Raw genomic sequence first — 27,866 nt, 5'->3', positions numbered from 1 at the left:
TTCCCTGGCCCCCACCCCCCACTCCTCACGTGCTCCCTGGGTAGCACATCCCTCTTAAGCCACTTGATACAATCCTTACCTCGGGATCTGCTTCAGGGAAACCCAGGCTGAAACACCTAAGTTCTTCTTGATTTTTTTTTTAATAGTTTTCTTTCGTTGGATTTAGCATATGGATTAATTTCATGGCTTTCTTTTTAAGAGGTGCTGTGCTCCTTTATAAAAAAAGATTTAAAGTCCAAGACTCCCCCTTTCCTCTTAAAAGAGGAAATTATTAAATTGCCGTTGTGCAGTTCATTAAGAAAAAAAAAAAATTACGGAGGTTTAACATATGTTTTCTAAACTACCCCCCCCCTCCCCCAACCAATACCCGCTCCCACCAGGTCTGCCCAAGTCTGCAGCTCTGGAAAACGTCTTTCGTGAAAGATCCTTGTCGTAGCTACAGCTCTGTTGACATTTCTCAAGCAAAACGTAGCCTTCCTTCCCAATGCAGTGAATACACAAATGTAGCTTTTCACATATGTGAAAGCTGAGCCCTACCATGGAACATTGAGGCCACAGTGTGATTTAAAATAGGCGTCCGAGTTTCTCCCCTGCTTCCTCACTGCCAGCTGTGACAGAAAAGGCCCAGCCTTCCTCCCAGGCACAGCTTCACTCTAGCTTAGGATGGCTCTGGTGGCAGGGCCAGAAAAATGCTAGTGCGATGGCACAGGTAAGAGGACTTGCAAACCTGGCTTGGTCCCTGCTCCCCACCACCCATGCTCATCCTTTCCAGGAGGAACTTCAGGGCCAGCAGAAACAAGTCAGAAACACCAAGGGGCTCTCGGGATTTGCCTCTGACAAGCAGGATGGGGAAGACCAACAGTGTGAGAGAAAGAGCTTGCTCTGTATTAGAGCCTCAAATGGGCTGGGATCCAGGTAAGGTTTTTCTCCCTGGCACTAAGCAGGAGTACAAGGTAAAGCACCAGGGGGCTTAGGGCACTGGATTAAAAACAGGAAAGGGACAGAAAAGACTTATTATTTTCTGAGTATCAATATCCACCCTCAGGGCTCTCTTACAAGGGCAAGCACCAAGTTCATTCATCATCTTAATGGCCCGGCCAAGACGACTATAAACATCTAAGCGTTGCATTTTACTCGAGGCTACTATTAAGTTGACAAGAGACACCGGAGAAAGCAGAACACAATGAAAATCAGTTCCTGCCCTGAATGGGGAGGGGGTGTGGTGGTGGCAGAGTGCAGGAAGGCTGCTTGAAACCTGTTTACCCTCTGAAGGATGAGGTGCACACACTTCCGTCCACAAACCCTTCCGCAGTGTGATGCTGGGCTACCTGGCTCCACTTAATACATTTCATTTCATCCCTGTGTACAGATGTGACTTCTCTGTGGAACCTTCTATCTGAGAACAGGCCAGGGCACTTCCTCAAACCCAAAGGTACACAAACACAGCAGCGCCTGATCTCTTCTGCTCTACCTGGGTTAGAGACTGAATCAGTCTTATCTCCTGGCGCCATCTTGAGAGGTCTGCCTTGAATATGAAAAGGGGTTGCCTTTTCTCTTTTCTCCGGTAAAGGCAGACAGAAGCTGGAAGAATCACTTTACAAGAGAAGCAAACTTACGAGCTCTCTATGCATCTTGCCTTAAAGAATAAGCCCCTAAAAGTTATGGAAGCTGCCCTGCTGGCTCTCCACTCCCAAAACAGAGTTTAATTCAGAACTCAAAGCACTCACTCATTAGAAAGAGCAAAACTGGGCTTTCCTTCTGGCAACTTCCTACACCGTTGTTACATCTCCCATGTAAGACCTTGTCATGGAGAAAATAAAAGGGCAAGGCCCCTTCCCTCCATCGCAGTCCCTCCAGACTTATCAATTGAGTTCAGTGACTTACAACCAACGGGTAATGAGCAGTAACTACATGTCTTACAACAGGAAGTGCTCTGAACTGCTCAAAAGTATCACAGGGGAGGGTATACGTTCTCCCCACTGGATTCATGATCACTGGTCCTCCTCACCTGCCTTCCTCTTCCAGATTATCCTATTAAGTGAAGTAAAGACAAATACCCTACGATAACCCTTGTACGTGAAATCCAAAAAAATATTTGCCAAACAGAAACAGACTCACAGACATGGAAAACAAACTTATGGTTACCAAAGGGGAGAGTGGGGAGAGAAGGGGTGAGAAAAGTGAGGAGCTTGAGATTAACATATACACAGTCTACTATATATAAAATAAACAATGACAAGGTGTAGCACAGGGAACTCTACTCAACGCTCTTTACTAACATGTATGGAAACAGAATCTAAAAAAGAAGAGATATATGTGTCTATGTATAACTTAATCAAGTTGATGAACATCTAAAAAAGAAAAACATGACACTGCAAATTAACTATATACTTCAATTAAAAAAAAAGCAGTAAGGGACTTTACCAGTGGTCCAGGGTGAAGACTGTGTTTCCAATATAAGGGGCATGGGTTTGATCCCTGGTCGGGGAACTAAGATCCCACAGACAACATGGCATGTCCAAAAAAAATTTTTTTAATAAAAAGAAAGGAAAAAAAAAATTCTGTGAACACCAGATTTGAGTTGACCGTCTCCAATTCCCTCCTTCCTCTCAACATACACTCACACTCTAGTCTCTGACTAGCTGATCTGATGCCCAGGGGTGGACATGAAATGTTATCAAGGCTGCAGACAGACTGGGATCTACCAGAATCCAGATCCATGAGCCAAACAGGCAGGCAAGACAATGGGACCAGAACATGCGGAAAACAGCTAAGCGGGAGGTCACCACTGGTGGCCTACAGGCTGGATATGGTCAGCGGACATGTTTTGTTTGGCCTATACAACGTTCAGAGAATATTTTAATTAGCTGCCAAAGCCATGAGATTTCACATAAAAATGTGGATTTCTGGCTTTTGCTGAAAAATAGGAAGTCTGAGAAACTGGCGCTCACTCCCACCTGGCAATCAGTGACTGCTGCTGGGCGTGGGCGGCCTTCTGTGGACAAGGCTGGAATCCTCCATTCTTCACAGTCTCCACTGCTTCCTCCTGTCCCATACTCGGCCTCCTTTACCCATTTACAATACCTGCCTTGCCCCATGCCTATAGACTGTGAGGTGTGCTCCTTCAGAAACCCAGGGATGTGCTATGAGGCCAACCTACAACTTCTGGAGGAGGCCTAGAAAGTGAGGTGCTCAGGCTGGAGATGCTGGTGAGCCCTGCTCAGATGCCTTGCACCTTTTGGGCTGCTCCAGCCCACTTCCAGCTACCAGCATCTGCATCTCTGTGCCTGAGGACAGTGTTCAGAACTGTGTAGGTTGCTCTGGCCATGCACCTTGTAAGACATTAGTCGTGGGGAACGAACACCCTGAGAAGGCCTAAGCCACTGACTCTTTGGGGGGGGGTGTGGTGTGTGAATCCCCAGCTCTCTCACCCCTGAGGCTTGTATCTTGTACTTTTCCTGTAGCTGCTTTAAGGGATAAAGCCCCACCACCCCTGTGATGGCTGGTGTAAAGGTACTCTTCATCAGCTGCCCTCACCTGCCTGTATTACTCCGCCTCCTCTCCACTGTTTCCTGCATCTCCCAAATGTATGAATAGCCCTCAATTCCTTGTTTCAAGGTCAGCATCTGGGAGACCCAAACCAAGACTTCACTTTGTAGAGAAGAGACTGGGCCAGGAGCCTGCCCTTTCTCCCTCTCCCCTGACTCCATGGCAAGATGCTGTGTCCCCTTTGTACCCCAAAATCAGCTGGGTGCTCTCTCACATCCGCTTGAAGCCTACACTGTCCACATCCCTGTCCGTTTCCATGTATGTGTAGTAGTCAAGACCACAAAGATGTACTCATGAATCCAGTCCCTTTTTTTCAGTTTCTCTCTCTCACTTATGTGAGGCTTTCAGGAGTCCCAGCTGACAAGCAACTTCAGCACAAAACAGCATTTCTAAAATGTCTGGACGTCACCCTGCCACTTATTGCTCCTTTGTCCCACATGGGCAGCTTCTTTCCACCTGGTGCGATTCCTTTTGTTCCTCCTCCTCTGTTCTCCTCTGCCGTCTCACCTTTGCTTCAGTCCAGATCTGGACTTATTTGGGCCTCCCAAATAAACTGGCCCACCCACCCCACTCACCGACCCTAGCTCTGCAATGTCGGCACTGGCTGACATCAACTCTTCAGAGGCCCATCCACCTACCCCCCAGCATTTATCTAGGGATTCTGTCCAACCTGAGACTAGCTGGTACAGTAACAACTTGCTTCATCTTGTCATCTCTGTGCTTCAGAGCAACTTCTCAGTACCTCTGAAGAGCACTTGGCACTTTAATTGCTGGCTGACATGCCTTTCTCCCTATTAGGCTGTGTGCTCCCAGGAGCAGGGACCAGTGCTTATTCTTCCTTGTGTCTCCTAGCAGCTAGTACAGTCCCTGACACTTCGCAAGTACTTAATCACTGCTGTCCAAACAACTCCATTCCTGTTCCACTGATGCAAGAAGGGCTAAGTCCCCATGTGCCAAGTGGCACCAAGGCAAGAAATGACAACTCGACTTTATCTTGACTCTGGTGCCACATGACTATATGACTCCAGAGGGCACTGCTGACATTATATTCTGTGGAACTATGCTCTAGGGTGTTGCTCACCTATAGCCGAAGGCGAATGTGATCCTAAAGTTGTGAGACACAATCGTGTTCCAAACTATGTTTTCCCCATTCTTCCTCATTCTCTCTTTTAGCTTTACATAGGTGAGAGGACAGTTAGCAGATGGTCACCCGTGTAACTGGAGAACAAAATGGCAACCCACTCCAGCACTCTTGCCTGGAAAATCCCATGGGCGGAGGAGCCTGGTGGGCTGCAGTCCATGGGGTCGCTAAGAGTCGGACTCGACTGAGCGACTTCACTTTCACTTTTCACTTTCATGCACTGGAGAAGGAAATGGCAGCCCACTCCAGTGTTCTTGCCTGGAGAATCCCAGGGACAGGGGAGCCTGGTGGGCTGCCGTCTATGGGGTCGCAGAGAGTCAGACACAAGTGAAACGACTTTGCAGCAGCAGCAGCACCCATGTACAGCCCACATTTTTATAAGCAGTCTCCCCTTAAAGGAAGGAATCTGAACAAATCTAAAAGGAGCCTTGCATGAGAGAGAAAAATCCATCTTGGGGCATATTTTTTGCTCAGTCTCAGAAACTGAGACATCACTAATTGTGTGCTGACAGAAAAGACTGGAGACCTTGGAGGCAGAGTCTGCGCCCCGAGTTGCTCTGTGACTCTGGAAAAAAGGGATAGCTAGCCATCACACACAGATCTATCCACCCACATCACCTGTTCAGGTGAGGGGCCTACACAGGTGACCCTTGAGCTGAGATGCGAGGTTGGAACAGTTCATTAAACAAACTGGGGTTGAAGTATTCCTGAGTAAAGGCAGCTTCAGCAAGAAATTATGAGTGGATTCAAGGGTGTACGTGGGGGATGGTGACTGTGAGGCTGGGAGGAGGGGAGGCAGGAAAGACCAGGCTGGGAAGGGCCTCTAATGAACAGCTGAGGAGCCTGAGATCCATCCTAAAGAATGTGAAGCAGGAGGAGTAATGAGATTAAATTTCTTCTCAAATTTTTATGGTAAAACTGAGATTATAGACTTATTTTATATTACTATTCAAAATTATTATTTACTGAGGCAATAATTATTGTTTCATATTTGCTTCCTATTGTAAGTATTTGTAAAAGTTGCTTTTGCTTACTTTTTTGTTTATTTGGCTTTAATACACTTTTTAACCCACAATACACTACATATGTAAGTAGCCGTTTCTCAGGAAGAGTTTCATGGTTATTTAAGCTCTCATGGCTTTTGCTTACATGCTGCCAGTGCCTTGCTCATGTTCCCCAGAACCATCCCAAGGGCTGGTCACTTGAGGCCAGTCTTCTTCCAGGCTTGAAGCTCCCCCATCTCTCTGCCTGAGTTGTTTCCTGGCCCCAGGAAAGGAAATGTGGCCCAGAGGCAGGGAAGGCTGCAAAGGCTGGACAGACAGTTAATGCCTTTGGAGCGATTCTCCATGGATGAGAAATAGGAGTTGGTAGATAAACCCTCCAGCAGCTTCCTTACCCTGCACAGCAATGATTCTGAGGGGTGTTCTAGAGTCTGTCTCTCAGAGGAGTTGCAGCAGGACAGAGCACAAACTGCACACAGCACAACCTGCCCTTCTGTGCACACTTTCCCGTCTTGTCCCTTTCATCAAAACTTACCACTCCCGCACTGTGCCTCCCCCCACCTCATTCTCCAACTACCTGTACCACAGTCATTGTGTCCAGGTCTGCTTTGGCAGGAGTCCAAACTAGAAGAGTTAGCAGACTTCACAAATTCTTATATATCCAAAGCTATCCTTGTTTTGCTTTCACCATGCAGGGCAAGTTGGCTGGGTATAGAATTCTTACTTCACTATGGAACACAATCTAATTATTGCTATTAATGTTACAAAAGCTGGAAAAGAATGAGTTTCTTTGTTTTCTGATAGGTATGGGTAGCATCATTTTTACACTGCAAAAACTGAAATATGATGAAGCTGTATGTAAGCATTAAACCATTTTTAACACTTTTTCCTGATGTCTGCAGCATCATTCACAAAAATGGGGATTCTTTTTTGCTGTCTACTCAGGTCTTCTATCGGAGAAGGCAATGGCACCCGACTCCAGTACTTTTGCCTGGAAAATCCCATGGATGGAGGGGCCTGGTAGGCTGCAGTCCATGGGGTCGCTAGGAGTCAGACTTCACTTTCACTTTTCACTTTCATGCATTGGAGAAGGAAATGGCAACCCACTCCAGTGTTCTTGCCTGGAGAATTCCAGGGATGGGGGAGCCTGGTGGGCTGCCGTCTATGGGGTCGCACAGAGTTGGACATGACTGAAGCGACTTAGCAGCAGCAGCAGGTCTTCTATTCCAGGGATTCTGGAATGATTTCCATTTGCTGATTCTCCAGCCTCCACCTTCCATATCTAGTCTTCACTTCCATCCTTCTCCACTGCTCTGTTGTTTTTCTCTATAAATTCTCAGAGATCTTCTCAAATATGCCCTCCACAACAATGAATCAGTTTCCTGTACTGCTAATTCTTCTCCTTTCTGATCATAACAAATACTTTAATTCTGTCATTTCTCTCTTGGTTTCATTATAATACTTTCTAATCCCACCCACAAACTTTTTTTTTTTTTTTGCTTCTCTCTCAGCCCTTTCCATTTTCCTCTCAGTCCATTGTTCTACTATCTGATCATTTGCTGGGTTCACTTTTTTTTTTTCCTTGAATTTTACTAAGAAAACAGATGTTCTGTAAAATTTACTTTTGCTTTCTATTAATAGTCTTTTAAAAGGTATGCTTCTCCTCTGTTTTTGGAGTTATACTTTTCTTATTTAACATGTTGGGATCTTTTTGTAGGGCCCATGCTGGTTCTGGTAGTTCTATCAGTGTGGGTGGGCCCCTTCCTGTCTCACTCATTACCCACCTATGTATTGTTGAAAACTTGCTCTGGGCTGAATGATGCCACTTATATTCCCCAATTGATTAACTTTGCAGTTGTGGTTATAGTCACAGGAGGGGATTTTTTTCTTTGTTACTCCTTCTCCTACTGCATTGAAGGGCGTGTCACCCATATGCTTTTCTAGCTGGCCCTGCCTCTGTAGCTGCTACATGATATGATGTCTCTGTGCCTTTCCATCTTTCTTGGACTAATGCCCACCAGAGCCCAAAGAGCCCAATACCTTGCCAACTTTCTGCCAAATTGAAACCTAGTGTCCCCTGTGCCAAAGGTTTTAAAGGTCACTGGGACTCAATGGCAAAGAGATAAAAATGTGCTCTCATTGGCCCCGTAACCAGCTACAGTAGCCAATGACACACCTGTGTCCTGCTCAGGTGCATCACCCTTGACTGACTGAGTCCCCTTATCCAGGATGTCTCCCCAGTGGTTAATAATGATGGGGTGGAAATGGTGCTCCCCTTCCACTTCAACAGGGACAATTCTGCTGATTAATTTATGCTCTAGGGCACCCTCCATCTCTTTTTACCCCACAGACAGACCAGGGCTGGTTTGGGATTTTGTACCCTTCCTCAGACCTTTCCGCCCCATTCTGCTTCCCTCACTTCTTTTCTCCTGAGAACATTCCTCCAATAGATCAGGTGTGCCCAGATTACATGCAGTAAGGAGGGAATGGGGAAATGTATGAAAAACCCATGTTGTATAGTAGGTTATCAATAAATGTGACTTCCCATTCTCCAAATAATTATAGGATTTTAACTTATATGTAGAGTACATCATGAGAAACGCTGGGCTGGAATAAGCACAAGCTGGAATCAAGATTGCTGGGAGAAATATCAATAACCTCAGATATGCAGATGACACCACCCTTATGGCAGAAAGTGAAGAGGAACTCAAAAGCCTCTTGATGAAAGTGAAAGAGGAGAGTGAAAAAGTTGGCTTAAAGCTCAACATTCAGAAAACGAAGATCATGGCATCCGGTCCCATCACTTCATGGGAAATAGATGGTGATTGCAGCCATGAAATTAAAAGATGCTTACTCCTTGGAAGGAAAGTTATGACCAACCTAGATAGCATATTCAAAAGCAGAGGCATTACTTTGCCAACAAAGGTCCGTCTAGTCAAGGCTATGGTTTTTCCAGTGGTCATGTATGGATGCGAGAGTTGGACTGTGAAGAAAGCTGAGCGCTGAAGAATTGATGCTTTTGAACTGTGGTGTTGGAGAAGACTCTTGAGAGTCCCTTGGACTGCATGGAGATCCAACCAGTCCATTCTAAAGGAGATCAGTCCTGGGTGTTCTTTGGAAGGCCTGATGCTAAAGCTGAAACTCCAGTACTTTGGCCACCTCATGTGAAGAGTTGACTCATTGGAAAAGACTCTGATGCTGGGAGGGATTGGGGGCAAGAGGAGAAGGGGACGACAGAGGATAAGATGGCTGGATGGCATCACTGACTCGATGGACGTGAGTCTGGGTGAACTCCTGGAGTTGGTGATGGACAGGGAGGCCTGGCGTGCTACAATTCATGGGGTCGCAAAGAGTCGGACACGACTGAGCGACTGAACTGAACTGAACTGAAGGATATAATCATTTGCTCATACTAATTGCTCTAAAAGATAGTCATCACAATATTATTCAAAAGATAATAAAACTGGAACTAATCTAAATATCCAATAGCATGAATTCATAGGCAATCCATACTATATCCTATGATAGAATATTATACAGTCTCCAAGCCAAAAAGAAAAACATGGTGAAAGGAAGTAAAGTAAGAAGCAGGAGGCTACTTTGTTTACAAAATAATACCACGAAGTCTTTATACTAACAGTGAGGCCAACTCTGAGCTTTCTAGAACAGAGATAATGAAGCTTAGTTGGTTATAAGGATGACTCTGTCCACAGATACAAACAAGCTGAAATGCTCTGGAAAAGTACAGCTATTCCTAATTTAGAGGCAGAAAGTTCTTCCATGGGCTTGAGTGTGGGACAGTGATGACCCAGCCACCAGTTATCATAAAGATGGGTTCCACAGGTCTGGTCCCTGAGTGAACCCCTCTCCCCCTACCCATCCTCCTACCCCCAACAGGAAGATGGCATCGTGGCACGTGACATTCTGTAAAAGAGATTCTGTCCGTAGCCAAGTAACAGAAGTCTATGGATACTTGGTTCCCTCTGGACTGAGATTAAATCAGGGACAATTTGGGGGGTTTAGAGGAGCTGGAAAGTATGCTCTTCTTGCATTCAATGCTTCTGTGGCCTCCACTATCCTGGAGCTCCTGAAGCTACGTAGCATCAGAGAGTCTGAGATATCTCTTGGGAAGTTCTTGGAATGCCATTCTAGATGTATATATGCTTCAGCTGCCCTGTAAGCTGGGCAGGGTTGGCACGTCCTGGTCAAACTATCGAGCCTGACAGGATCTGTGCCTGGACAAAGGCTGCCCACAGCCTGAAGGTTGGCCTAGAGCTCACGTGTGGGCAGGGCCAAGGTTTATCTCAGAAAGTGATTTTGGCTCCGTTTCTACACAGACATCAAGGCACTGCAGTTCACTGCTGTGAACATTTTGAAAAGCTGCAGAAGTTCCCATCAGAAGAGCTGCCCACAGGTAGATAACCTGTCTAACCACAGGTAGACAACCTCCATGGAAGGACATCTGAGTCCAGTCATTCCTCCTGCTTGCCTGTGGATGAGGTCTGTTACTCTTTCTTCCCCAAAGTGGTTCACTGAGGGGGATTATGGAACAGGAGAGAAAACCAGGTCCTTTTTTCTTTCTGAGTCATGCTATTTAAACATCATTCAAATAAATTAAATTGCTCTTAAAAACTCACTCAATTCATAGAAATAATTTAATTTCCTCAATTCACTAAAATATTTCAGGAATAAGTCAATATGGCAAAGCCAAGGCCGATGTTCATGACCCTTGAATGGAAAACATCAAAGGCATCGCTGGTGATAACTCACGTGATAAGCAGTGATTTGCTTTCATTTCTTATCTGGTCTTTCACAACCACTGCTGACCTAAAGCATGAATCCTGTAGAACATGCATGAGCCAGAGATGATGACTGTATCATCTCAGAGAAGGGGCCAGAATACAACTGTGCGGAGAGGGTTTCACAAGATAGAAGGGACGGGAGGTGGTGTCAAATACAGACATGGCTCCAGTGCACAGTGGGTATTCAGTTTCTTCTTTGGCTCTACCAACAATGCTTTCTAAGTCCAGGAGGAAATCATTGTAATAATTCCAAACGAGCCTCCACACAAAGGAACAGTATATGCAAGATCGCTGCATATTCCAGGCTATGACGAAAGTCAGCAAACGCACTGGACACAGGGCCTTCTTACCTTCTGCCACATGTTGATGAAGAAGAGCTCCCGAGAAACGTTGAACGACACGTTGGCATCATAGGCATCATCCCCAAGGTTTGAGATGGAGATGTTTAGGGAGATGTTCTTCACAGCCCCCAGAGCTAGATACCGGGTTTTCTCATCAACGCTAAAAGGAAAAACGAACAGCAATAAGTGTGCTAAAACTTTCACTAATATATTAGTAAATGGAATGTAGCGGGTAGCTGAGAGCAGGGGGGGCAGGGGGATAAACTCCTCTGGATCAGGACTACAAGTCCTAGGAACCCACTAATTAGCCATGTGTTCTGGGATACCCAGTCAGCCCTCATGGGCCTCAGCTTCCACATCTAAGCACAGGGGGTTCTATGGTGTGTAGCCTAACTCACTCACTAGGCCATCCTATGGCTCATGTGAAATCTAGTGTATCGAACTTGGAAAATTATAACACATTTAATAACCTAATCGACTTCCCTGGTAGCTCAGATGGTAAAGCGTCTGCCTACAGTGCAGGAGACCCGGGTTCAATCCCTAGGTCAGGAAGATCTCCTGGAGAAGGAAATGGCAACCCATTCCAGTATTCTTCCCTGGAAAATCCCATGGACAGAGGAGCCTGGTAGGCCACAGTCTATGGGGTCACAAAGAGTAGGACACGACTGAGCGACTTCACTTTCATCTTCTTTCAATAACCTAATCATGGATTTTGGTTATAGGATAATTCACTCAACTATTTCTAAGCACCTACGACATGCCAATCACTACTTTATAGGCTAGAGAAAGCAGTGAACAAAAGAGAGTTCTTGCTTTCCTGTAGCTTTAAGAAGACAAAAAACATATACACAAAGAATCAAATATACAGGTCAGATTGTGGTAAGAGCAATGGATAAAACTTACAAAGGGTAAGAAGGATAGAAGGCACCATAGTTGGAGGAAGAGTAGGGTGCAATTTTAAATAAGCTGGTTCAGGGAAGCTGCACTGATGTTTCTCAGTAGAAACCGGAAGGAAGAAAGACAGCAAGATGCACAGAATTTGGGAACTAGCAAAGGAGAAGTCATGCCTGGTGTGTTCAAGGATAGCAAGGAGACTAGTGTGGCTGGAGAAGAATGAGTGAGGGGCAGAGTGGGGAGGGGAATGGGTTTAGTGGTGAAGGGATGGAGTCATCACAAGGACCTTAGTCTGCCTCTGAGACAGGAGACCCTGCAGGGCTCTGAACAGGGGATGATATGGTGTGACTTCCATATTTAAAGGCTCACACTGGCTGTGATGTGCATGGTGAGTATACTCAGTCAGAGGGAAAGAGAGAGCCCGGTGAGAAGGTTCTTATAAGAATTCAGGTATAAGAAAATGGCAGCTCAAACCACGGGGGTAGAAGCTGAGGTTACATTCTAGATGTTTCAAAAATTGTGCCAATATATTTTGCTCACAGATTGGAAGAAGGGTGTTCAGGAAAGAGAAGAGTCAAGGATAGCTGCAAGAATTTTAGATTCAACAACTGGAAGGAAAGAGGTGTCACTTATCAAGATGCAAAAGACCAAAAGTATAGAAGGTCAGCAGAGAATATTCAAATGCCTACTGGATTTTTAAGAAGAGATGCTGAGAGAGTTGGATGTAATGGTCTGGAGTGGAAGCAGGGGGTCAGGGCCAGAGATACGCATTTGGGGTGGATTAGAAGTGACCACTAGGGAATGCATGTAAATAGAGAAGGGGGGCTTACACTTAGGAGTTAAAGATGATGATAAGCCAGCAAAGGAGACAGAAAGAGTGAATAAGGAGACAGGAGAAAAATCAAGACAGACAGTCTCCAAGCAGCCACATGCTTCAAGAAAGGAGTAATCAATTTCGTCAAATGTGGCAAAGTAACATGAAAAATTAGAACTGGCCTTTGGAATTAGCCATCTGGAGGTCATTGGTGATCTTGATAAGAACTTCTGAAGTGCAGTGTCAGGGATAAAGCTTGACTGGAGTTGGTCTAAGAGAGGTAGGGGTAGAAGAAATGAAAACAGTGGGCATAGCCAATTCTTTGGAGGAGTTTTTCAGTAAAGGAAAGCAGAGAAATAGGATGACAGCTGGTGGGGGAAATGGGCTCAAAGAAATTGCTTTTTTATTTTCAGAAAGGAATTAACATGGCATGTTTACATGATACTGGGAAGGATCTACTAGACAGAGGGCAAGTAATGAAGATATGACAAGGCACAGTTGCTGGGTGGCCTGGTGAACAAACAGAGGGGCTGGCCTCAGCCAGTATGAAGTGAGAAAATGGGGCACATGGCCCAGATGCATCAGTAGAAGTGTGGTAGGAAGAAATGAAAGTTCCCCTGGGAATGCCTCTCCTTTGCAGTGAAATAAAAGCAGAGTCCAAGACCGGGAAGGGAGAGGAGGAGAGAGGAATGTTTGAAGAGGGAGGAGATTGAGGGAAATGGCAGCCCAGGAGCGTGGGGTAAACAGACCTTCAATGAGATGAGGATGGTGGTGGGGACAAGGATGAAGACGCACATGAGACTGACAACTATTAGGTGATGTGAGCTTCAGACAAAAATCACACTGGAGAACAGTCTCTGATTGGCCAACCATTGGTAGCAGATGTGATCAAGCCTACGAGGGTTTGAGTGATGGATGTGCCTGTGTGCATGCTAAGTTGCTTCAGTCGTGTCTGAGTATTTGTGACCTTATGGATGTAGCCCGCCAGGCTCCTCTGTCCATGGGATTTTCCAGGCAACAATAGGGGACTGGGTAGCCATTCCCTTCTCCAAGGGATCTTCCAGAGTCCAGGAAATTGAACCCGCGTCTCCTGCATTGGCAAGCAGGTTCTTTACCACAAGCGCCACCTGAGAACCCCTGAATGATGGATAGTTGCTATTTTTGGCCACTCAGGATCCTGAAACCTTACTGTTTGGAGGGAATCTCAAGATTGGTAGGAGAGGAAGATAAGTAGTAGAGGGGGTAGACCCTGCTTTTGCTCTCCTTTTGGTCATTAAGTGTGGGCACTTAAGTAAGTGCAGTCATGTAACTAAGGGTAGTCAAGTGGCCTCAGTGTGGGTGGTGGATGCTGCCAATTGGGGCCATGAATTCTAAGGGCTGCCCAAAGACACTAGGGCTCTCTGAGATCATCTAAGGCAGTTGCAGAGGAGTTGAGAGCCCAGAGCTGGCATTTTGGGCTAAGTCTTGCCTCTTCTTCCTGCCTAGGCTCTGAACCATATCCTTCCAACAAATTCCTTTTCCACTTAAATTAATATGTTCATTGCTGTTTGCAACCATTAATACAGCATGAAAGAGAAGAGAACTCTCCAAAATCTCAGCAAGCTGTAATACTTTGAAATATGGATTTTTGCAAGGGAGGAATCAGCATTACCCAGCTATGAAGAGAGGACCTCACTTTCCTGCATGCCTGGCACATCAACAAGAATAACATATGTAACGAGAGATCTAATGGCCTTGCTTTTGGAAGCAACACTCTGAGGAAACAAACAAGATGTGAAAAATTAACTTGGAGAAAAGCTTCAAATTCTTGAAAGGCCTCCAACAGATGAAGACCTTAACCTCAAGTTATTGTGGCAATTATTTATTATTGTTGGCCATTTTCATTTGAAACAATTGATGGGTTATTTCTGTCCTCCTGTTTGCTTTTGTAAGATTAAAGGAGTAATCCTCAGGCCTTGAAGAGTTATGAGAGTGTTAGCCTCACTTTATCTCAAGAAGGAATTGCATAAGCACCCACAAGTAGCTGCAGAAAGTGTCCACCGTTTCCAAATGAAATATTAAGCATACAGACAAGAGAGAAAAGCTGAGGACAATGGGGCAGGGGCTGCCTCCTCACACCAGTGCTGTTGTTCATGTGATCAGCCTCCTCCCCTTGTGTATAAATGGCAAGGGGAGGATATCTAACCTTTTGCCAGCCCCCAAAGCTCAGGCCTCTATCACTGAATCATGCAGCAAGGTCATTCCCAGGATTTCAAAGTCAAGTGATGCAAACTTGGCTCTATGATTAAGGAAAGCCAGGGACCTTCCAGGGCCGAAAGCGAACTCAGACGTTGTAACAAAAGAATCCTCCAAGCTGTTTTCACTCTTTCCCCACATCTAAAAATCCATGTACAAAACAGTACATCTCTGCTTCCAAAGCTATTCTTAGAAATGCAATGCAGTGTAATTTGCCTGGTTCTGGGTATTTTCAAACAAGTTGTCCTGAAACCTACAACAGCATGAAGAGCTCCTGGTGTCAGTTCCATTTTTAGAGATGAGGAAGTCGAGATGCCGTGAGATAAGGTGGCCGAATTGCTGGGCTTAGAATTCAGTGCCTCCCGTTCCTCTCCACCACAGCCCACGTCCTCCAGCCCCTCTCACTCCCCTAGGAGGTCCTCTTTGGTCTCCCTTCTGAGTGAAATAAATCTCCCGATCAGGAGCTTCTTCAGTCCCAGGACTCCACCAGCTCTTCATGGCATTTCCCAAGGCTGGTTGACATATTTATTTCTGGGCTATTTGATTAAGGATGATCTCTTCCCCCTATTAGGATCTAGGCACCAGCAGGCAGGAACCTATTTCTGGTTTTGCCTGTCACTGAACCCTCAGGGATAAAATGGTGCCTAACTTAGTAGGTGTTCAACAAACTCCTGTGGAATGAATGAATGAATGAATGGCATGGACAACATCCCACAACAGATTGTCGGTTCAACCTTCACATTTATAGGTGAAGATGCTGAGAACCCCACAGGGGAGCCCACTTTGATCAAGGTCACCTGGGCACAAAGGCACTGAGCTGGAACTAGTGCCAAACTGCCTTCGTCACAAAGGCTGTCTGAGCTGTAGCTCTTACATAAACTCCACCTCAGTCAGAAAGGGCTTTGGCAAGAAATGTCTTTTAATGACATCTGAAAAAAACAAGATTCCACAAAGACCAACCCCTCAGACAGGACTGCTGAAAGAATAAAATGGTGGGACACAGCGTTTTTGTGCCAAACATTCCACAGGTGCTTTCTGACTTGCTGAAGAACAATCTTTCTAATGTTCAAGGTATTTTAGTCCCTGAGAAAATTTCCCATTAATTCTAATTTGCTTGCACAGTCTTTTAAGTGGGTCAGATTTCTATGTATACCAATGACTCATGTACTTTTATACGAAAATCATGATTAGTCATTAACATAAGGTACAAACTGTACAGTTTCTATAAAGCTTATCTTACAGCATATATCTGAGCTATCAGAAAGGAGTACACAAGGCTGTATATTGTCACCCTGCTTATTTAACATATGCAGAGTACATCATGCGAAATGCCGGGCTGGATGAAACACAAGCTGGAATCAAGACTGCCGAAAGAAATATCAATATCAGATATGCACGTGACACCACCCTTAGGGAAGAAAGCGAAGAGGAACTGAAGAGCCTCTTGATGAAAGTGAAAGAGAAGAGTGAAAAACTGGCTTAAAACTCAACATTCATAAAACTAAGATCATGGCAGCCAGTCCCATCGCTTCAGAGCAAATAGATGGGGAAATAATGGAGATAGTGACAGACTTAATTTTTGGAGGCTCCAAAATCACTGCAGATGGTGACTGCAGCCATGAATTTAAAAGTGGAAACAGTGAGAGACTTTATTTTTTGGAGCTCCAAAATCACTGCAGATGGTGATTGCAGCCATGAAATTAAAAGACACTTGCTCCTTGGAAGAAAAGTTATGATCAACCTGCTGCTGCTGCTAAGTTGCTTCAGTTGTGTCCAACTCTGTGCGACCCCATGGACTGCAGCCTACCAGGCTTCTCCGTCTGTGGGATTCTCCAGGCAAGAACACTGGAGTGGGTTGCCATTTCCTTCTCCAATGCATGAAAGTGGAACGTGAAAGTGAAGTTGCTCAGTCGTGTCTGACTCTTAGCGACCCCATGGACTGCAGCCTACCAGGCTCCTCCATCCATGGGATTTTCCAGGCAACAGTACTGGAGTGGGGTGCCATTGCCTTCTCCCTGATCAACCTAGACAGCATATTAAAAAGCAGAGACATTACTTTGCCAACAATGGTCCATCTAGTTAAAGCTAAGGTTTTTCCAGTAGTCATGTATGAATGTGAGAGTTAGACCATAAAGAAAGTAGAGTGCTGAAGAATTAATGCCTTTGAACACTCAGTTGTGTTCGACTCTTTGCGACCCCATGAATTGCAGCACACCAGGCCTCCCTGTCCATCACCAACTCCCAGAGTTCACTTAAACTGATCTCCATTGAGTCAGTGATGCCATCCAACCATCTCATCCTCTGTCGTCCCCTTCTCCTCCTGCCTTCAATCTTTCCCAGCACCAGGGTCTTTTCAAATGAGTTAGCTCTTCACATCAGGTGGCTAAAGTATTGGCGTTTCAGCTTCAGCATCAGTCCTTCCAATGAACACTCAGGACTGATCTCCTTTAGGATGGACTGGCTGGATGTCCGTGCAGTCCAAGGGACTCTCAAGAATCTTCTCCAACACCACAGTTCAAAATCATTAAATCTTTGGCACTCAGCTTTCTTTATAGTCCAACTCTCACATCCATACATTGACTACTGGAAAAACCATAGCTTGACTAGATGGACCTTTGTTGGCAAAGTAATGCCTCTGCTTTTTAATATGCTGTCTAGCTTGGTCATAATTTTACTTCCAAGGAGTAAGCATCTTTTAATTTCATGGCTGCAATCACCATCTGCAGTGATTTTGGAGCCCCCCAAAATAAAGTATCTCACTGTTTCCACTGTTTCCCCATCTATTTTCATGAAATGATGGGACCAGATGCCATGACCTTAGTTTTCTGAATGCTGAGTTTTAAGCCAAATTTTTCACTCTTCTCTTTCACTTTCATCAAGAGGCTCTTTATTCTTCTTCGTTTTCTGCCATAGGGGTGGTGTCATCTGTATATCTGAGGTTATTGATATTTCTTCTGGCAATCTTGATTCCAGCTTGTGTTTCATCCAGCCTAGCATTTCTCATGATGTACTCTACATATAAGTTAAATAAGCAGGGTGACAATGTACAGCCTTGATGTACTCCTTTTCCTATTTGGAATCAGTCTGTTGTTTCATGTTCACTTCTAACTGTTGCTTCGTGATCTGCATACAGATTTCTCAAGAGGCAGGTCAGGCGGCCTGGTATTCCCATCTCTTGGAGAATTTCCCACAGTTTATTGTGAGCCACACAGTCAAAGGCTTTGGTGTAGTCAATAAAGCAGAAATAGATGTTTTTCTGGAACTCTCTTGCTTTTTCGATGATCTAGCAGATGTTGGCAACTTGATCTCTGGTTCCTCTGCCTTTTCTAAAACCAGCTTGAATATCTGGAAGTTCACGGTTCACATACTGCTGTAGCCTGGCTTGGAGAATTATTACTTTACTAGTGTGTGAGATGAGTCAGTAGTTTGAGCATTCTTTGGCAGTGCCTTTCTTTGGGAAAAGGAGCCTGAGTAAAGTATACTAAGACATACTAATCCAATTGAGTGTATTCCAATCAACTGTGTTTGAGTTTGCAAAACTTCTTATGCTGTTATTAGGACTAACGTTATATTGTGACCTACAGCTATATTTGATAATGACAACTATAATAATAGTGTGCTCAGTGTGCTACTAAATTGTGCCTAACTCTTTGAGACCCCATGGGCTGTAGCCCTCCAGGCTTCTCTGTCCATGGGATTTTTCAGACAAGAATATGGAAGTGGGTTGCCATTTCTTCCTCCAGGGGATCTTCCTGACCCAGGGATAGAACCCCAGTCTCCTGCATTGATGGGCAGATTCCTTACCACTGAGTCATCTGGAAACCCCTTCACAGATAACTGCCTTGTTGTGGAGTGAAGAGGCTTGTGTAACTCAAACAAGCTATGAGCCATGCCATGTAGGGCCACCCAAGACAGATGGGTCATAGTGGAGAGTTCTGACAAAACAAGATCCACTGTAGGAGGGAATGGAAACCACCCCAGTATACTTGCTGTGAGAACCTCATCAACTGTTTAAAAAGACAAAAAGATCTGACCAAGGTCAGAAGGTTTCCAATATGCTATTAGGGAAGAGTAGAGGAAAACTACTAATAGCCCCAGAAAGAATGAAGCTGCTGGGCCAAAGCAGAATCAACACTCAGCTGTGGATGTGTCTGGTGATGGAAATAAAATCTGATGCTGCAAAGTACTGCATGGGAATCTGGAATGTTGGGTCCAAGAATCAAGGTAAATTGAACATGATGAAGCAGGAGATGGTAAGAATAAACATTGACATCTTAGGAATCTATGAACTAAAATGGACAGGAATGGGCAAATTTAATTTAGATGACCATTATATCTACTACTGCGGGCAAGAATCCCATGGAAGAAATGGAGTAGCCCTCATAATCAACAAAACAGTCCAAAATGCTGTACTTGGGTGCAACCTCAAAAATGACAGAATGATCTTGGTTCATTTCCAAGGCAAGTCATTCAATATCACAGTAATCCAAGTCTATGGCCCTACCACCAATGCCGAAGAAGTTGAAGTTGATCAATTCTTTGAAGACCTAGAAGACCTCCTAGAACTAACACTAAAGAAATATGTTCTATTCATCATTGGGGATTGGAATGCAAAAGCAGGAAGTCAAGAGATACCTGGAGTAACAGGTAAGTTTGGCCTTGGAGTACAAAATGAAGCAGAACAAAGGCTACCTGAATTCTGCCAAGAGAATGCACTGGTCATAGCAAGCTCCCTTTTTCAACAACACAAAAGACTACTTTACACATGGCTATCACCAAATGGTCAATACCCAAATCAAATTGATTACATTCTTTGTAGCCGAAGATGGAGAAGCTGTGTACAGTCATCAAAAACAAGACCTGGAGCTGACTGTGGCTCAGATAATCAGTTTCTCATAGCAAAATTTGGGCTTAAAATAAAGAAAGTGGGGAAAACCACTAAGCCATCCAGGTAGGACTTAAATCAAATCCCCTATGAATATGCAGCAGAGGTGATGAATAGATTCAAGGGATTAGATCTAGATAACAGTGTGCCTGAAGAATGTGGACAGAGTTCCATAATATTGTACAGAAGGCATCGAACGAAACCATCCCAAAGAAAAAGAAAAGCAAGAAGGCAAACTGGTTATCTGAGGAGGCTTTACAAATAGCTGAAGAAAGAAGAGAAGCAAAAAGCAAGGAAGAAAGGGAAAGGTACACTGAAATAAATGCAGAGTTCCAAAGAATAGCAAGGAGAGACAAGAAGGCCTTCTTCAATGAATAATGCTTAAAATAGAGGAAAACAACAGAAGGGGAAAGACTAGAGATCTCTTCAGGAAAACTGGAAATATCAAGGGAATATTTTGCCCAAAGACGGGCACAGTAAAGGACAGAAATGGTAGAGACCTAGTAGAGGCTGAAGCAATCAAGAAGAGATGGGAAGAATACATGGAAGAACTGTACAAAAATGATCTTAATAAACCCGATAACCGTGATGTTGTGGTCAGTCACCAAGAGCCAGACATCCTGGAGTGCAAAGTCAGGGGGGCCTTAGGAAGCCCTGCTGTCAATAAAGCCAGAGGGTGTACTGGAGTTCCAGTAGAGCTATTCAAAACTCTAAAAGATGATGCTATAAAAGTGTTGCACTCAATATGTCAGCAAATCTGGAGGACACAGCAGTGGCCACAGGACTGGAAAATGTCAATCCTCATCCCAATTCCCAAGAAGAGAGTACTAAAAAATGTTTAAACCATCAGACAACTGCATTCATCTCCCATGCTAATAAGGTCATGCTTAAAATCTTGCATGCTAGGCTTTAGTATTATGTGAACCAAGAACTTCCAGATATCCAAGCTGGGTTTTAGAAAAGGCAGAGGAATCAGAAATCAAATTGCCAACATTTGCAGGATCACAGAGAAAGCAAGGGAATTCCAGAAAAACATGTACCTCTGTTTCGTCGACTAAAGCCTTTGACTGTGTAGATCATAACAAACTGTGGAAAGCTCTTAAAGAGGTGGGAATACCAGACCATCTTATCTGTCTCCTGAGAAACCTGTATGTGGGTCAAGAAGCAACAGTTAGAACCCAATTAGAACAACTGATTGGTTCAAGATTGAGAAAGGAATACAACAGGGCTGTCTGTTGTCAACCTGTTTGTTTAACTTATATGCTGAGCGCATCATGAGAAATGCCAGGCTGGATGAGTTATAAACTGGGATTAAGATAGACGGGAGAAACATCAACAATCTCAGATATGCAGATGATACCACTCTAATGGCAGAAAGCAAAAAGTAACTAAAGAACTAAAGATGAAGGTGAAGGAGGAGACTGAAAAGGCTGGCTTGAAACTAAACATTAAAAAAAAAAAAACTAAGATCATGGCATCAAGTCCCATTAGTTCATGGTAAATAGAAGGGGAAAAGGTGGAAGCAGTGACAGATTTACTCTTCTTGGGCTCTAAAATCACTGCAGATGGTGACTGCAGCCATGAAGTCAGAAGATGATTGCTTCTTGGCAGGAAAGCAAACAAGTGTGTTGAAAAGCAGAGAGAGACATCACTCCGCTAAGAAAGGTCCAAATAGTCATGGCTATGGTCTTCCCAGTGGTCATGTATGGTTATAAGAGCTGGACCGTAAAGAAGGCAGAGCACCAAAGAATTGATGACTCCTGAGAGTCCCTTGGACAGCAGGGAGATCAAACCGGTCAATCTCAGGGGAAACCAACCCTGAATACTCCATTGGAAAGACTGACAATGAAGCTGAAGCTCCAGTATTTTGGTCACCTGATACAAACAGCCAACCCACTGGAAAAGTCCCTGATGCTGGGAAAGACTGAGGGCAGAGGGAGAAGAGGGAGTCAGAGGATGAAATGGCTGGATAGTATCACCGATGCAATAGACATGAACTTGGGCAAACTCCAGGAGATGGAGAGGGACAGGGAGGCGTGGCATGCTTCAGTCCATGGGGTGGCAGAGTCAGACACAACTGGGAAACTGAACAACATCTGCAAAGCCCAGGATAACAGTGTAGGGCAGTCAAATCCATCTATTCTTCCTGCCCTGCCTTCCTCCTTCCACCCTCCTGCCTATCATCCCTCCCTTCCTCTTTCTAATCATTTATCTAGCCATCACTTTTTAAGACTACCTGCTCAACTGAGGCACCATGGATACAAATTCCATCCCTCAGGAAGTTCACAGTCCAGTGAAGGAAACAAACATGTGAGATATAATCTGATGTCAATGTGTGCTAAGAGATAAGGAAACATCCTTATGAGATCCTTTATGTGATGAGAGTACAAAGAAGGGATTCTGCAGAGACAGTGAGGTTAGGAGAGGGCCATGGGGGATATTAGGCAAGGTATTATCAAGGAAGTGAACCATGAATCCTACAATTAATGGGATGATAGCCCTGTCAACAAAAATGTGGCTGATGGACTATTCACACACATACACGCACACACCCTAGTTCTTCCATTCATGGAAATTGTATTAAAAAGGACACTGTGAAGCAGAACATATTCTCCCATAGGAGAAATGTCAAAATTAGGGCTGCATTTCTGAGTAAGGATTCAGCATCCAACAAATCACAGATATCCTCAACAATGTGCCATAAAAACAATGACATAAATTATAGCCAATGCAATTTAAAATCATAAAGAATGATGCCTATTCTTAAAAATGAGCAGACATCATAAAATCGGAAATGGAATTCGACAGCTGAATGGAAACTCATTTGAGTTATCATTTTGCAGATAAAGGCCAGAATTAACCACTTTCCTGCAGCAACACAGCAGACAGTGCCAGAGCCAGGCAGCCATCCTAATTTCTGGTCCAGCGATCCTCCTCCTATGCCCATTACTCCTGAAGTACATAAAAATACAACTAAATGGTATAAAATTTACATAAAACTTTTTGGGGTATAAAATGAGAAAGGAAATTGTAGTTGCTTTCTTGTCATTTCAAATATTTAGAACACCGAGTGGTGCCAACTCTTTACAAAAGCTATTACGGGTGCTTATTTTCCTCTTGACAATTTTCCTTGAAATTGGTGGAGGCAATCAGGATGATTCCAGATGCCTTCAGCAGCTCTGTTGGGCAATCTCCTTCTTGGCACTTTGTTGACAACTATCAGAGCCTTTTGACAATTAGTGCTTAAAATTACAAACATGAAAAAAAAAAAACCCATAAAACCACAGTTCCTCATCTGATGTCTTCCTATAAGAAATATGAGCACAAAGCACCAAATAAACTGAGTATTATGTGAAGGAGCTGCACCATGAAGTGGATAAGAGAAGTCACACCAAAGGAACAGGTGCTGGATAAGATGAAAGAGAAATACAAAGTGAAGAAATCACTGTAGACTGAAGTTATCATAAGAAGTTCCGTAAGAGATGTAGAAATGAGTCACATCTTTCAAGGATAAGGGGCATGAGGGGTGGATAAAAAGGAAGGACATTCCAGGCAGAGAAAAAAACCCAACAGATATAGGGATAGAAATGACTCAGAAATAATAAGAAAAGAGGCAGGATATTCTTAGCAAAATGATGGCTAGAAGGCAAATAGAATATGTAGGATGTGCCCAGATTCCCATGGACCTTGAATGTCAGAGTTCTGACTTTATCCTTGTAGGCCAGTAAACTTTACAGTCATTTTGGGTCACTAATCCCAGTGTGTTGCAAGTCATTTGATAATATACAATAAGTCACCAAAGTAAAGGTGTTGTAAAACACAGTAGGCTATGGCTGGTTCTGCTCCTGTTCCTAGGGGCCTTTTCACTACAACCTCCAAGGCTGCAATTCTATCTGCTACCATCCCCATCTTTTACTGGAGGACTTTTTTTTTTTTGCTGCAGGTCAGTTAAGTGCCTAAGAATTAAGCCACTGATAGTCTCTGTAGCAGCCCTCAACCAATGACTGACGGGAACTGGCATGTAATTACCCCAGCTTCCTTGTCAAGTGAGTGGGTCAACCCTGAAGTGCAAGTTCCAGATCTGTGCTGTCAGATACTGTAGCCACAGGACACATGTACCTTTTGAGCACTGACAATGTGGCAGATCTGAATTAGTATAAAAGGTTCCAAAGACTCGGTGCAATAAGGCAAACAAGGATTTAAAAATCTCAAACATTGCTTTTGCATTAATGACATGTTTAAGTGATTTTTGATATTCTAAATAAAATTTGTCACATAAGTTCCACTTTAATTTTTCAGTGTGACTACCAGAAAGCAGTCAGAAAGTTCAAAATTGCCTATGTGGCTTATATTATATTTCTATTTGCCAGAACTGTTCTAGCCTCGCAGTAAATTCTACATATTTTATTTTTAATATACTGCTGATTTGTGACTAGTTTTCAGTGGTATAGTTTTGCTCATATGAAGCAGAGGTCTAGGATAAATAAATTGGGGTAAAAACAAAATTGAGTATTTAAAGACATAAAATTGATATTAGCTTCCTGAAACTCACTCAGTTGTAAAAGGCTGTAATACATATTGTAAAATATACTTTTTTTAAAAAAGGAAAGGTACCCCGCATATGTACTTTTCTTCTTCAGAAAGTAATTTTTAAGTTTTACCAAAACCTCATGCCCCAAGTTGTGTGCTGGGCAAGTGAACCTCATGGGTTGCATGTGACATGGTAGGAGAAAGGAAGGAAGCCACACAGATCTAGGCCATAAGGAATGCCTTCAACTGTCCCATCTGTGCAGTGGAGGAAGAATTCACATGCTGACTCCAGTTACTGGTTGATGGCTGATGTGGGACAGAGAGGGCATCTCTTCCAGCACCTCTGGCCCACTACCCAGTGGGCAGAGCAGGCAGACAGATGCAGTTTCTGGAGCCAGACACCAGGCCAGCACACAAGAGTAAAGAGATTTGACATCACTGACAGTGCCTGCTGATGGGGGCCCTACACCAACTTTGCGACCCAGTGAATGAGGCCTTGAGGTCTATTGCTGGCAGGTCACATCAGCTAATCCTGTTATCTTTGACCACCTGGAAGGGGCTCAAGGCTGTGGAGAAAGCCCTCTGCAACCCCTGTGATCCACATTCTGTTCACCTGCCTTCTTGTGCAACTGTCACAAGGATCCAACCCAGCTGCCACAGTCTCCATTTCTTTCCACGGACCTAGGAAACAGGTATGGGTGACCGAACACACCCCTTCCCCAGAGCTGGCTACCGATGGCTTGCACCAAGGGTGCTGTTCTGGTTGTCTATGACTGGAAATCATAATAGAAGACCAGGGCTGTCCCAGCCCCAATCTAGAGCACCTTAGGACAGACAGGATACCACCCTTGCTGAATCTGAGCGTGGTATCTGAATTTCTGAGCTTCCTCAGTGCAATTCACTTTGAGAAGAATAACCAGGGACCAATATGAGAAAATACAGATGGCAGCAAGCACAAGTTTATGAGCCCATTTCTGCAAGGCATGCACTCCATAACACTACCCTTAGCTTCCCAACCCAAGAAGGCAATTGTCAATACCTCCAAGGTGCAAGTGTTGACACCACTTTGTCCTGGAATGTCATCATGGTTATTACTCTTCAGCCTCTGTTCACCCCACAAACTGAATACTTTTATAGTTAAGTCTACTGCTGTATATGAGAGTTGGTCCAAAGCCCCTGAGAGTCTTCATTACAGAAGCACTTGCATTCAAAGAGCCAGATCGGAGGCTGCTCCTCTGTAACACAGGCAACTCTTTAGCAATCTAAACTAAACCATATAAAAACTCATTTTCATATCTGAAAATCCCGACATTTTTATATCTTCAAAGAACAAAGCTGCCAACATCAGCCTTTAGAAGTAAGAGGCTAGTGGAAATGCCCTCAGCACATTCTGTACACACAGAGGATTAAGAAGAATAAGCTATGTCCTGGGGAGTAAATGATAAAAACGTCTCCAAGAGAGATGCAATAACACCCATTTTTATAAGATCAAAGTTTAGAGATGCATGGTCTTTTAAAGCTGAAATGGACTCCAGGATTGATTACAGAGCAATCTCCTCCCTATTTTGCAGACAAAGACATTGAGTACAAAATAATGTACGTGGCTTAAGAACTTGTGTGACTTGTGGTAGTATCACTTTACCTAGTGGCCATGCCAGGATTCAAACCCACTGCACCAGTAAAGGTCTAGCTTAGAAAAGAGAGTCCAACCTTATTTTTGACAAAAGAGGCAAGACTATACAATGGAGAAAAAACAATCTCTTTAACAAGTGGTGCTGGGAAAACTGGTCAATCACTTGTAAAAGAATGAAACTAGAACACTTTCTAACACCATACACAAAAATAAACTCAAAACGGATTAAATATCTAAACATAAGACCAGAAACTATAAAACTCCTAGAGGAGAACATAGGCAAAACACTCTCTGACATAAATCACAGCAGGATCCTCTATGACCCACCTTCCAGAATATTGGAAATAAAAGCAAAAATAAACAAATTGGACCTAATTAAAATTAAAAGCTTCTGCACAACAAAGGAAACTATAAGCAAGGTGAAGAGACACCCTTCAGAATGGGAGAAAATAATAGCAAATGAAGCAACTGACAAACAACTAATCTCAAAAATATACAAGCAACTCCTGCAGCTCAATTCCAGAAAAATAAATGACCCAATCAAAAAATGGGCCAAAGAACTAAGCAGACATTTCTCCAAAGAAGACATACAGATGGCTAACAAACACAAGAAAAGATGCTCAACATCACTCATTATCAGAGAAATGCAAATCAAAACCACAATGAGGTACCATTTCACGCCAGTCAGAATGGCTGCGATCCAAAAGTCTACAAGCAATAAATGCTGGAGAGGGTGTGGAGAAAAGGGAACCCTCTTACACTGTTGGTGGGAATGCAAACTAGTACAGCCACTGTGGAGAACAGTGTGTAGATTTCTTAAAAAACTGGAAATAGAACTGCCTTATGACCCATCAATCCCACTACTGGGCATACACACTGAGGAAACCAGAAGGGAAAGAGACACATGTACCCCAATGTTCATCGCAGCACTGTTTATAATAGCCAGGACATGGAAGCAACCTAGATGTCCATCAGCAGATGAATGGATAAGAAAGCTGTGGTACATATACACGATGGAGTATTACTCAGCCATTAAAAAGAATACATTTGAATCAGTTCTAATGAGGTGGATGAAACTGGAGTCTATTATACAGAGTGAAGTAAGCCAGAAAGAAAAACACCAATACAGTATACTAACGCATATATATGGAATTTAGAAAGATGGTAATGATAACCCTGTATGCAAGACAGCAAAAGAGACACAGATGTATAGAACAGTCTTTTGGACTCTGTGGGAGAGGGAGAGGGTGCGATGATTTGGGAGAATGGCATTGAAACATGTATAATATCATATATGAAATGAATCGCCAGTCCAGGTTCAATGCATCATACAGGAAGCTTGGGGCTGGTGCACTGGGATGACCCAGAGGGATGGTATGGGGAGGGAGGAGGGAGGAGGGTTCAGGATGGGGAGCACGTGTATACCCGTGGCAGATTCATGTTGATGTATGACAAAACCAATAAAATATTGTAAAGTAATTAGCCTCCAATTAAAATAAATAAATTAATATTGAAAAATTATATTAATTAAACTAAAAAAAAAGAAAACAGAGTCTACGTCAGGTAGTTCTCTGAAAGGGATTAAAATGAGGAATTGGGTACAAAGGTGCTAGAAGAACTGAAAGAGAAAACAAGGAGAGATGAGGAAAACCAGAGATTAAAAGCAACTATTAGAAAATAGAGGGACAGTGGGTGCAGGTTGTGACCAGAGCTGGGACTGCCCAGAAGGGGATGAGACCACAGAGTGGATACAGGTATTGCCAGAGATATTGCATGAAGTGGGTGGCGTTAGGGAGAAATACCTAGACTTTTCTCCTTCTTTCTCCCTCTAACCTCTCACTGGCCAAATTTAACAGGAAGTTTGTTGGCAAAGGAGCCTGGGACATGTAGTTTTCCAGAGTTAGGCCCCTTAGGAGCAGGGCAAAGAAAGGTGGTGAACGGATTAATGCACAATGGTTTTAGATTCTTAGTCCCTTACTCTTGGCTTGTAACAAGTTAGGGAAACTATCCTTTTCCCAGTTCTCTCATGGTGGATTCTGGA

At 43.8% G+C, this 27,866-nt stretch overlaps 1 protein-coding gene across 1 annotated transcript in view; it reads right to left on the bottom strand.

The window, feature by feature from the left end:
- ITGA9 (integrin subunit alpha 9) overlaps positions 1 to 27,866 on the bottom strand; it is a 360,880-nt gene that overhangs the window by 124,198 nt on the left and 208,816 nt on the right. Inside the window, exon 18 of the mRNA XM_055558670.1 lies at positions 10,844 to 10,994. Within this exon, the coding sequence (XP_055414645.1) occupies positions 10,844 to 10,994 (151 nt within the window). The remainder of the gene's footprint in view (positions 1 to 10,843; positions 10,995 to 27,866) is intronic.

Source organism: Bubalus kerabau, chromosome 20 (genome assembly GCF_029407905.1).
Source record: "Bubalus kerabau isolate K-KA32 ecotype Philippines breed swamp buffalo chromosome 20, PCC_UOA_SB_1v2, whole genome shotgun sequence".
Lineage (NCBI taxonomy): Eukaryota > Metazoa > Chordata > Mammalia > Artiodactyla > Bovidae > Bubalus > Bubalus kerabau.
This window is presented reverse-complemented; position numbering and strand designations above follow the sequence as displayed.